General features: G+C 31.2%; 1 protein-coding gene across 5 annotated transcripts in view; it reads right to left on the minus strand.

Annotated features, from left to right (window-relative positions):
* The window catches only part of LOC127277034 (protein tramtrack, beta isoform-like), a 58,784-nt gene that overhangs the window by 22,788 nt on the left and 22,682 nt on the right, over positions 1-13,314 (minus strand). For all 5 annotated transcript variants that reach the window (XM_051297834.1, XM_051297833.1, XM_051297837.1 and 2 more), the window contains 3 exons: positions 3,150-3,517; positions 2,334-3,033; positions 2,005-2,064 (listed from right to left, as the gene is read on the minus strand). In XM_051297834.1, the coding sequence (XP_051153791.1) occupies positions 2,005-2,064; positions 2,334-3,033; positions 3,150-3,368 (979 nt within the window). In that variant the 5' untranslated portion in view covers positions 3,369-3,517. The remainder of the gene's footprint in view (positions 1-2,004; positions 2,065-2,333; positions 3,034-3,149; positions 3,518-13,314) is intronic.

A 13,314-nucleotide genomic window follows, 5' to 3' on the forward strand; every position in this document is an offset into this window, starting at 1 on the left:
GTGTAAAAAAATACGGGTATTTGGGGGGTTAGAATATCTTTGGAGGCTCTACAGCATTCAGGGAAAACGTACTTGCAGTTGATTAAACTTTGATACATCAAATAGTTCCCTCATTTTTTCCAGTTTTCTTTTTATTTTCTTCTCTAAAGAAGAATTAATTTTTTCTCTTTACCCCATTCTCTCAATTCCAATCCACGTTCTATAATTTTTAATTCGCTAATTGTTTTTGAAAAAAAATATTTTTTTTTAATAAAGTACCCAAAAAAATCTAATCTAGAAAAAAGCAGGATAAATAAAAATTTTCTAATAACAAAAAAAATGTTTACAATTTCTAATAAATTTCCTTAATTTTGACTTAAATCAACTCAATTTTTTAAAAATTAATTTTAACATTGAAAAAATTTTTTTTATTTCTTTTATAAAACAAAAATATGTTAAACTGTAAAAAGTATTTCTTAACAAATACTTTGATAATTCATTTTATGACAAAGTATTTTATTTTATAATTTTAATTATTTATAATTAATATTATAAATTTATCTTCATATCAAAATTTCGTTAAAAAAAAACTGATTTTCTCGAACAAAATATGTTTGATTAATGAAAAAACTTTTTTTTTCATAATGAATAACACATTGAGAGAAATATATTTTTGAAAATTAATTAATAATTAATTAATTAATATTTAATATTAATAATTTAATATTTTCCTCTCAAGTGTTTTTAAAATGAACAATTTTTTCCAAAAAAAATGAAAATACCCATATAAATAAAATTCATAAACTGATTTAAACTTATATGTAATTTGCTGACTTAGATTTATGAGCTGAGAATTGAAATGAATTTTAGAATATATAAAAATTTGAACGTGGAAAAAAAAGAGAATGAGGGGAATGAATGATGATAATTGGAAAAAAGGAGAGAACGAGAGACGATATCATGGATATATTCAACTACGCGTCTTTTTGGTCATCGAGCAATCTTAGTTTAGCTAAGGGACCATACTTCACACACCATGCAGGGGGGTTGGCTTTGCAGCAATATTCCCGCAAAATATCATTATTTTCCATTTTTGAATTAACAATTGTAATTAATTTTTTCCGATCAAGTTAAAAAATTTACTCAAGTGCAAAAATCAATTTTCTTTCAATTTAAAAGCAAAAAAAAAATTCTACGAAAAATACAAATTTTCAATTTACATTTCCTTTTTTTCTAATAAAAGAAAAAGGTTTTGCTTTTTTCACAAAAATATAAAAGTAAAAGAAAAAAAAGTATTCTGATAACACGAGTCACGAACCGACGAAAGTTTTTCTAATATAAGAAACCGTTTCACTTTCGCGGACACTTTTATCAGTTTTTGTCGCTAAATAAATTTTTTGCGAACATAAATGTCGTTTTCATATATTAAAACCAAAAAGAAATTAATTTCCTTATGAAAATTATCAAGAAATCACATATTTTTTGGTTCTATTTATATATTATATGTCGACATGCAGGTAAAAAATTAAAAAAAAAAAAAAAAAAAAAATTTTCATCTTCTTTATCAAAAATTTAAAAGCGACAATAAAAATTGTTCTATTTCGAATTTCCCGACGAGAAATAAAATTCCAGTCTCGCGTGAGTTGCTTGAAATTTGACATCGATGAATCTGCTTCGCCTATAATTTCACTTCACATTACATTTTCCAAGACAAAAAAAAAAAAAAGAAAAAAAAAATTAATTAAAAACAAAAAGGATTATCAGTGAAAAATATTGCATGAATTACTAAGAGTTGTTTTCTAAAAGGGAATTGCAGATGAATTTCGATAATTTCGATTTAGTTCTTTTTTTTGGGTTTTAGTGAGATGGATTCAAAAAAAAATGTTGAAGAAAAAAAATTCTATCAACAGGTTAAAAATGGTTATTTAAAGGAATAGCAATGCACTGAAATATTGTTATAAGGTTATAAATAATGGTTGATAATTTTGCGCATATTAAGCAAGAAGAAAAACTAGGATTTCTTACCTTGCTTGAACCCTTCACTTCCTTGTCTACTCTGTGGACGCGCAAAAGTCTCCTCCGTTGCTAAAAATAAAAGGAATAATTTTCATTAAATAAAGCACAAGTAAATAAAATTAAATTAAAAAATAATTTTCCTTGAAAGGTTCTGTACTTTTTTAAAAATATTTTTCAATTCAACATTAATTTTTTTTTTTAATTATTTTAATTCTATCAAATAAATATTTAGCTAAAAATTTAGTAAAGTAAAAATTCGTTTTAAAATGAATTGTATAATTTGAAAAATCTGCTAACAGAATTTTTGATTTTAAAAAAAGAAAATGAAAGAAACTAACCCTGCGCCGATGTACTGGGAGTCGGTTCAGGTTCTCGTTTGATTCTTTTTGTGATCGAGTCCGGAATGTCAGTGCCATTTTCCGTGGGTTCGTCCTGTCTTGACAAGGCTGCTAAATTGGCACTGTTGGGTGTTGAGGTCGCTCCATTATTGGTGCTGCCATTGCTGCCGGCTCCACTGGCCGAGACATCGCCCTGAAAATCGAGGCCCATTTTCATTTCCATCATTTCAGGCGAGCCCTGTACCAATTCAGAACTGCTGTGATGATCCTGTCCCATTGATTCAAGTGGTGTGTCCGATGAGCCGCTCAGCTTCCTTGGTCGGCCCCTCTTTCTCTTTGGTGCTGTCAACGCCGAGCCCAATAATGGATGGCTCGACATATGATGGAACCTCTTTTGCGAGATATGATGATGTGAGCCAATTTGGTTTATTCTATGTAAATTCGGTGGTGGTGGAGGTACTGTGTTTTGATTGCTGAGCAACGACGACGTGATACTTGGCAAATCACATTTGTCCTCGTTAACTTCAGTGAGACCCTTTATTCGCAGGGATTCGGCGACCCTTAAAAATGCCGTCAACCTATCCTGATCGACACTAACTTCACCTCGATACATAAAGTCTAAGAGGCTTCTCATATCCACATAGGGGACATCCTTTAGAATGACTATTGGATGCTTGTCGGGGTGTCCAACGAACAAGGCCTGCAATAATTCATCTCATTTAGAAATATATTTTTATTTAATTCAAGTAAAATTAACTTTTATTAAGATAAGTCTTATAATTTTTTAAATAAATAAATGAATTTTTTTTTTTTTACCTGAAAATAAGGACTACACGCCGACAGAACCATTTTGTGTGCCCTGAGTAGTTGGCCTTCGACCGCCAGCGTAACATCGACAAAAGCTTCGTCATGAAGCAATTGATCAAAAACAGAAAGCAAATTGCTTTGATGGTTGTTCCAGCGCAGACAAAACCTCTGCGATGCCATCGCTTCGCTTCTCAGATCCGCCAGGTTCCCGTTAATATCCGCTAACATCAGACCTAGTGAAGGACCTTTTTTGCCAGTGTTGCTGTCAACGCCACCACCTCGTCGTTTATCGTTTTCCTCGATGAATTTCTAATTTTTACTCGTATTCGTCTTATCGCCTTCATCGGCCACGATATCACGTTCTTCTTCCCCTCGATCTAAAAAGAAACAAAAAATACATTATTTTTCACTTTTCTTTCAAAAATTAAATCAAAATTTAATTCTTCTAATTAAAAATCAATTGCTTTTTAAATTAGTTTCTTTCGTTAGATATTACAACGAAAAAAAAAATTATAAACACATCTTCAATTCCTTATTAAGATCTCAATCTTCAACACACATTACGTGTTCTTTTTTTTTGCTTTTCAATCTTGCAATCACCAAGTGCCATAGATTATTAATTACCATATTGCATCATACATTCCCATTTACAAATTAGCCTAGAAAACAAGTTTTAAATAATATTTGAGAATACAAAGTAAAAAAAAAATTTTTTTCAGACAAAAAAATTGGGACTATCAAAAAATTGAGAAAATAAAAAATTAGGAAAATTTGAGAAAATAAAAAAAAAAATAAAAGTGCCTGAGGAAGTGTAAATAAAATTGATTTTTAAAAAGGAATTATAATACTCTTTTGAAAATCATGTCCCCCAGGCGGCAAAATGCAATTCTAACGCCCAATGTTAGGAACGCATACATATATACATAATACATAAACATAAATGCTTAATACGATATCGCGGCGTGGGTGTACGACCCTGGAGGACGTAGGAGCAACGCTAAAGCACAAAGCCAACGGGGCAGGCAACTCACTCGTTTCCATGCCTTTTATGTAATTTTCCCCTGTGCCCCTTCATGCGCTCACATACACGAATACAACATTACATATACCCCACCGACTCTCTTCAAACCAATGACGAATAATTTCTATGTAACGATTGTGCGTGTATGCGCTCATCACGACCTGTCGCCTTATTTTTTTTTTATTTTATATTTTCTTTCTCTATTTCATCAAGAAGCGTTAACGAAATCAGTCACATATACATATATGTACATTGGCAATTTAAGAAATACAATATTTCAAACTTAATCGGGTCTTGAGATGAATAAACGTGAAATTGTGCAATTCGAACGATTAGGACAAAAGGAGGAAAAAAAAAAAGTGATGACAACGACTCTTTGGAAGTTTATTCAATTGACTTGTATTTTTTCTCCATCGTTAATACGAATTTTTACATAATTATTAAAATTAAAAAGAAGATTTTTTAATCGACTTAAAAAAAAATTTCTCTAATTTTATTTTTTAATATCAGTTCTAAAATATTTCCCAATCAATTTAAATATTTTTCTATTTGAAAAAAAACTCGCTTTCAAACATTTTCAATTTATCATTCACTCTATCGGAATTTTATGTCGCGTTCAAAAATTCATAATAATAAAAAAGATACGTAAATGAAGTAAAAAATAAAAAAATATATCAACTCGTGAAACAAAAAAAAAGGAAAATCTAAAATTTATTTTAAAAACGTGAGCGCTTTTTTTTACATTTATATAAAGTAAAATTTCTTTCGTGATAATAATAATAATTCCAATTACATGGTAATGGTAATTTATGATAATCAAAACTATACAAAGGTTCAAAGTTTAGATTTTTTTTTTCCACGTTTCACAGTTCTAAAACAACTTTTATTTCATATATTGTAAAAATTGTAATTTTATCACTGTTTTTGTGAAACTTTTTTTTAATAAAAAATTTGTTACACGAAAAGTAGATGTACATATATTTGTAAAAAAAAGGTTTTCTTTAATTTGAACTTGACTCGTAATTTTCATAAATAATTTTCTTGTGCTAAAAAAAAAGAATGTTTTTGAACATTTTGAATCTTTGTTTTTTTTAATTACAGAATTTTAAGTTGGAAAAACGAATCTAAAATTTTTTTTTTAAATTTAATACAATTTTTTTTTATTTTACTAAATCTCTCCATTTTCTGACACTTTACTTTCCTCGCGTATCATTTTCTTCATTTCAGCCCCCCCTCCTCCTCTTTATATTATATTTCATACTTGACTTGCGTTAGAATTTTCTGAAGAAATTCATCTTGACACATCCTCCTCTATATGTCGAGTGTTTTCGAGTCATTCCTCCGTGGCGAGATAACATAATTAATAGGTCACTTAAACCCACGCACCTCTTTAAAAATATTTCAAATAATCTGTCACACCCTTAATAAATTCCCCGCGTTGAGTCAGATCAATTTCTGACAAAATTTTCAAAAAAAAAAAAAAAACCAATCGTGTTTATAAATCAGGATCTCATAAATATGTATGAAAAAAAAAAAGAAAATCACTTTGTAAGATTGGTAAATCTATTTTCTTGAAATTCTAGTTACAATCCCCTCTTGAAAAAAAAAAAGAGGGAACACGTGAAAGGTATTCGAAGATGAAAGGAGGACTCTGGTTCCACCTCTCGAACCTTTGCTAGTAAATGCAATGGTACACGAGGAGGAAGAGAGATATGCGAGGTAGATTGGACGGGTCTCTCGTCTCGGTTCTCTCAGCACCGAATCGAATCAATAGTATTTTCTACGCATTCGGATCGATAACTGCAGGTTCGGTGGATTTCGCGCGCAAATCACGAGATATACATATATATCATAAAGCATCCAACGCTATATTGCTCAGATATGTGACCCAGAAGTGGAAGGAGTCTGACCTTGTGCGACCTTATAGGTACCCGGCAATAAGCCGATGTGTCACGGTCAATGTCAAGATCGTGTCTCTTTTCATTCGTCCTCATCATCATCATCATAATCATTATCATCGTTATTGTTGTAATGCAAATCAAACTCTATTTTTCTTAACAAAAAAAAAAAAACCACATTTACATTTCGAATTTATTTCATTCTCTTAAAATCATCAGGTAAATTCAAAGAACATTTTTCTCATATTTTGTGCACGGAAAAAAATTTTTAATGCCAAAAATTAATTTCATAGAATTTCCATTTAGCCGAATTATTTTATTTTTACAATTCAATCATATAGAAATATGAATTTTCAATTCAGTAAAAATACTGTAATTTAAAAAATTTTGTTCTGCCAAAAAAGAAAATTGTATCTAATAATATTCTGTCAAATACAAATTTTAACAAAATTAATTTTATTTTCTTTTACTTTTACAATTGTTTTTTTTTCTAATATACGATTAACGGGGAAAATCCATATGTATATTTTCTTTTCAATATAATGACGACAACGTCTGTTTCAATTTGTTCCAAGCATTGTTTCGTTTGTTTAAAGAAAACGAGATAAGGCACGCAAAAGATTGCATTGCAAAATTGAATCATCATATTTAATAAGAACAAAACTTGGTAATGATTAATATTTTTCTTTTCTTTTTTTTTTACCAAACTTCCTTTGATTCTTTAACAATAAAATTGTCAATAAAATCTTATAAACAAAAGTTATATTCACAGTTCTGTGCACACAATTATTATAATAATTTCGAAATATTATGTCGTTTACATATTATATATATATTCAGTAAAAAAATTGGCTTTTATTTTACAAAAGAGGGTATGTTATTGTTTTTTTTTTTTTTTTCTTTTACCTCCGCAGTTCATTAAACCTTCCGCTTTCTCGTAATATTTCGACATATTTCGAGCAACAATAAGTTTTACACAATTCATTATATAAAAAAAAAAGTTATATTTTTATTATTATTATTATTTAGAATTATTTTTTTATAATTTTATTGTATTTAGATAGAGCAATAAAAAAAATAAACTTGACAATTATTAGATAAATATTTGTGTTAATTATTCCCGAGTCGAAATTTAGACTCTCTATAAGTTCTCTAAAAACCTCCTTTTATCCTCCTTTTATTCTCTCCAACACTTTCATACCCTCTTTTTTCTACCTCGAATTTGCAAAAGTGGAAATATCTGCTATATTGAAGGCTGAAAGGAGGGTTTAAAGATGACTAGAGAGGCGTAAAAGAGGTTAAAAAAACGAAAAAATAAAATTAAAAAAAAAATGTAAAAATTGGATTTTTTTCTTATGGACATTATTTATCGAGGGTGAAAAGAGGGAAAAATTTCGACTCGGGTTGAGTCTAAAACGAGATTTTAGAAATTTTAATCGCACAGACAAATGTAAAAACCAAATCGTTTTTTCGTAAGGGTTAAAATCGAATTTCAAACTTATGGAAAAGCAATTTTCTTTTTTTTTTCACTTTGGACAGAAGAAATAACGAAACTATTTTTCCAAAAAAAAAAATGATATTTTTCTCAATAAACAAAAAGTCTAAAAAAGCAAGCGATTTTTTTGCAAAATAAAAAGAAGTCTAACTAATAATTTATTGGTAATTTTTTTTTCTCCCCCTTCTCCTTAGCAAAATCGGCAACTAGAAGAAAATGAAGCTCGCCCATGACTCCGATTGTCTCGTAAGTTCTCAAGTTTTACATCTCGAGGCTGTTTGCCTCCCCCCTAACTTCACTCGTGATTCCTTCTCCTTGCGCTCCTTCTCATTGTGTAACATGCGATTCATGTACATTACGAAGACACGAATCGTATATATATATATGTATACGTTTCATATGGCGCAAACACAACTAAATAAAATATATTTTAACGCACAAATGTGACACATACACTCACACAAGTTATAACTGACAGTCGTTCACACAAACCTAACTTGTCTCCTCTCACGGCCACGCATTGCGTAACAAATACACTGCGCCACACGGCCAAGTCATGCCGTGTGGCATGTTGGGACTAAACTTTAACTCTTGTGTGGGGCTCAGGATACAAAACCTACGACACAAAACTCGGGGACATTTATTTCAAAGCAAATAAATAATATCCTCGAGATAACTGCGATCAATTTTAAAATTCCACGAATTATTTCCTTCTTATATAATCCTCGAATACCGTGGTACATCAACAATTAAAAGGGTTGAAATTTTAACATTTTATTTATGTTCATGCGACTCTAAAATAACATCAAATGTAAAAAAAAATTTCTTATCATTCAAACAAAACTCGAAAATTAATTTCAAATTTAGAAGATTTAGTTATATTCTAAAATTGGTTGAAATTGTTTTAATTTAAAAAATAAAATTTTTAGTTTTTGAGATCATGATATTTAATTAATAATAATAAAAGTTGCAAAAAAAAAAAACGGTTGGAGAATAAGAAAATAAAGAAATCTTCGAGAAAGATCGAGATAACATGAAATTAATACGGTCAAACCTGGTCAAGTGAGATGGTCAAGGGTATATACGACTTGATCCCTTTTAAGGAAATATCTCTCTGTTATCTGCTAACAAAATTTACATATAAAATTATTGGTACACAAAAATTGTCGAGACCTCGGAAATAACAGTAACAACTTTCCCGCTTTGTAATTAAAAAAAAATTAAAATTTATTTGTAACAAATATTTAGCTCTGAGACTAAGTTTTTTTTTCTATGGGTCTATTTATAAATTAACGAAAATCTATTTCATAATTTGAAATTCACTTAATACCTGAAATCGAATTTTGAAGACTAATTTAATTCCGGTTCTAAAGGGGAATTAAATTAGAATTAAATTAAAATTCAACGTCTTTTTAATTTTCCTACCCAACTTGAGAACAAATTCAAAGTGAAATATTTTATTTCAAGTTAAACACAATACAAAGTTTAACATGGAAAAAAAGAAATTGCTGATGTTTGCTATCAGATCTATCAAAATTAGTAACCACAGCTAAATTCTTTGCTGTGACAGCGAAAAAGTTTGCTATGATAAACAATATCAGACTTAATTTTAAAAAAAATTTCCGTCACAGCAAACTTTTTTGACCCCACAGCAAATTTGTTCGCTGTCTCTATATTAGCTAATGTAATTTTATGTTACAGTAAATTTTTTCTATGCCTATTTTATGAATCCTCATCCTCAATCTTTATACATATCAATTATCACCAATTCACCCTATCTAATAAAACGAATATTCCCCCCGCGATCTGCCATAATTCCCCATAAAATTCGGTTCAGAAAAAAAAAAATTACAATAATATTGTCAACTGCTTCCGCGATTCGAGGATACGGGTTGTAAAACACTTATGTGAGTTATTCACAGTAGAAAACCGTACAAGGACGATTATCGTGCAGCGATAAATGAAAAAAAAATAATAATAAAATAAAAGAAATAAAAGAAACGATAGAGCCACCATTTGCAGTAGAAGGCGGATGAAGTCTATAGTGACGAGGCTTTCACTTCACCAGGGGCGTTTTGGTAAAGGAGCTAGACGAGGGGCGCCTACGCGTGGTAAGAATAGTTGATTTGACTTAATTGAGGTAAATGTATAACATACGAGGGCTCTAAAATGAGAACTAGAGCCACCATCTTTATTTTATTTATTTATTTTTTTTTTTGTTATTTTCTCTTCATTTTATCACTATATAATATGTTGCATGCTACCCCTATGCGGGGAGACTAGTTTGTTTCAGGGCGAAGGCTAATGACTCTTTGGAAAGAAGGGTCGGGTTATTAATAGAACTTTAATGCGGGAACCTCGAAGATTTTGTTAGCTACCCTGACGCGGTGAGTCAGAAACTCTCAATTCGACGAGAATTTTCGACCCATATATTGCTTTAAATTATTGTGGTTTTAGAAACAATTAATTTTTACCCTCATTTTTTTTTTTTTTTATTTCTATTATAAAAGGTGTGGAATTTTTTTTTCTCTAAATTGATTTAGATTTTACACTAAAAAGACCGTAAAAATTAAATTTTCGAATCAATTTTTACGATTTCAGTTAATCACTTTCTCTAAATTCTTTTGCAGTAAAAGAAACACGATTTTACTGAAAATAAATTTAACCCCTCTATTTAATATTCATTGGTCCATGAAGTACTATAGTTCCGATATTAAGACAATATCTACTTTTCAGCGAAACCACTACACGACATAGAGAAACAACAATATGATTTGGCAAGTCTCCTCACTACCAGTACTGCTCCAGTAGTGAACTTTAGCAGTTTTTGATAGAGTATATATTCTAAAAATAAAAATATACAGATTAAATAAAGAAAAGGAAATTGACAAATTAAGAAAATTATAAAACCAGGGACGTACATACATTGTGACCCTAATTTGAAAAAGCAAAATTTTTACAATTTTCTTTTCTTCACCTATTCTGTTTAGTAATTTAATTAGAACTTTAAAACCTACTTTAAAATCCGTTTATTAATTAAATTATCCTATTTGTAATTTATTGTATATAGAAGACTCCCCCAAAAAATGAGAAATTTCAAATCATTGAAACTTTCATCAGCAAAGAGTGATTCAACCGGTAAAATCGAGATGCAGCATTCAAAGATATGCCACGTCCTAGAACGAGGATTACTCCATCGATCGACCGAATTTCGACCTCGCTGCTAAACGAGGTCAGAGGCATCGAGTTATAAATGTTGAGTAAGTTAGACATGGATAAGATAGACCATCAGTCATTTCGATATATATATAAAGGTATTTTAAGTCGTCAATTTCCAGATATGTGAAGTCATTTTGTTTGTTTTTCATCCTTACACAATTTTTTACTCTCCCACAGGGAGAAAAATGAATTATTGATAGCTCATAATTAAATATGTTAGCTGTGAAGGCTAATCAGATATCAAAAATTTCTATATTGAATTTAGTGAAGTATTTTCTCAAATCAAGAATCATTATTATCAAAAAAAAAATATCCTATCAGCATATCATGAAAACCGCCCTATCATGCGTACATCGCATTGTATTCGATGTGTTTTCATGCAAACAAAATGCGAATGTTCGCTTCCGTGCGTCACCCATTGGCGTAGGGATAACAGTAATTTTTAATTTTCCTCCACATTGCAATAACAAAAATTCAACATTAACGAGAAAAAAAAAAATTAAGACAAATATCAACAAACAAAAAGAAATATTTAGTAGCGACAACGATTTCAGTGGAATGAGTGATGAAAAAAAAAAAATTGTTTGTAGTTCGCTTTTTGTGGAATTTTTCCGTTTCAGAAGATGGTTGGAAAGAGGTGCCAACCCTGCTTTCAAAAGTGGAGAGAATGCTTTGCGTCTATCACTGAGTGGGTATATGTATATGTATATATATATATGATATAACCTCGTGTAGCAATACAAGAGTATTGAAGAGAGTTTCGTCGTCGAGTGTGCTCGGATATCTGTCCCTCGTCGCACCTCCCCCCACTGGGGGAGTGCCAGGATGTGCTTGGAACGATGAACGCGTTCAGAGTCCACGTCGCATATCAGTGAGTGTGCCTTTTGCGCTGCTTTGCGCCCCATGTCTGTGTGCCAGTTTGAAATACTCTTGTGTGTCTGTTGGTGTTACAGGTATGGCTTGGCTTTCCGTTAGCTCTGGTGTGGAAGCACCAGGTTCAGAGTTAACGGAGAATTTCGCGTCAAAGCAGGGATGGGTGAGACGCAGAGGGAATTGGCTTCTGAGCGTGTCCCACATTTTAGAAAACCTTCGTCGTGAAGCGCTCATTCTCAATTTGTTTTGTTATTTTTCAGAAATAACAAACTCTTTAACTCTTTCGGTTACTTCTTTAACTTTTTTCTTCTACTTCCTTCAACAATTTATTTTTCCTTCATCTTTTCTTCACTGTTCTTGTTTTGCCTCTTCCTGTTCTTCATCCTTTTGAAGCGAACCAACATAGTAAAAACTCTTCAATAGATGCTTTCCTCCATGGTTGGTTTTTTTTCAGTACTTCGATTTCATGTGAAACTCTACTGATAAAATTTGAATTCCATCAGCAAATCCTTGTTGAAAGTCTTAAGGCCAATGCACAATAGGTTCGCAAAAGTCGTTCACGAACGAACACAAATATATCTGTTATTTTCTATCTGATCCCTATTGTGCGTTGGCCTTTACGTGAAGTCTGGATGATGAAAATTATTAACATTCGTGAGTCTAGCATAAAAGTACCATTTAAAGGCGCCTGTTTCGGATATTCCAAAAACAACACCGTCAATTGCAAATTTGAATTGCAACAATTATAATACAATTTATAAAGAAACGAGTATAACAAAAAGGGAGAAAATTGAATGAGAATAAATTCAAAAAAAAAAACATTGAAGAATCAGCTAAAAACAGCTATTAATCAATATTTTCCGGGCTGGAGAATGACGGAAGCGAGCGAATGAAATTTCAACGAAAATTGTTGCTTCAAACTGCTACAGCTGTACAATATCGATCATTCACCGCCCTCCGGCAACGCAGAGCCCCTCTCGGATAAGAACGAGTGCCGTTGTTCAGCAGAATCCTCTCAATTTGATTGCTCGAAATCGTGATCCTCTCGTTCCCATTGGCGTCTCTCTTAACATCTATAGTTCAACAGCAATGACTCTAACGCAACTGACATTAAACACAGATTTATTCTTCACATTTTCTCTTTCTCTTTCTTTCTTTTTCAAGGAAATCCTAAGAAAAACCTAAAGGAAAATAATAATAGATAATTGACGCCGCCATAATTTATATGAACATAAAAACTAATCACCTTCAAAGTGATAAGCTCAAGGGAGTTCTCATAAAACAATCAAGGCTTGTCTTGAATTATCATATTACAGAATATCTATCTGGAATGAAGGGAGGTGGATAAAAGAAGATTTCACATACCGAGATAAGATACATGGAAGGAAAACGAGGAGAGAGAGGAAAATTACATCTAAATTTAGATTTCGGAAAAAATTGCTTTTTCTAAAAAAAAAATTTTCCGTCGATTTCAATCTACATCCCACTGAAGTTAACCAAAAGGGGAGCTGAAATATTTGGAAGTTGGTAGTCTGTGCCTTTAGTTCTCTTTTGCGCTTCGCTCAACTCACCTATTTGAAATACATAAAGACGCGCGTCCACGCACAGACAAACACATACACGACAAGAAACGAGACGGTCGCCATCTTTCCTTTGGCTGGCTGCACC

The sequence above is a fragment of the Leptopilina boulardi genome, unplaced genomic scaffold (assembly GCF_019393585.1).
Source record: "Leptopilina boulardi isolate dan_hultmark-lab unplaced genomic scaffold, ZJU_Lbou_2.1 LbouV2_165, whole genome shotgun sequence".
NCBI lineage: Eukaryota > Metazoa > Arthropoda > Insecta > Hymenoptera > Figitidae > Leptopilina > Leptopilina boulardi.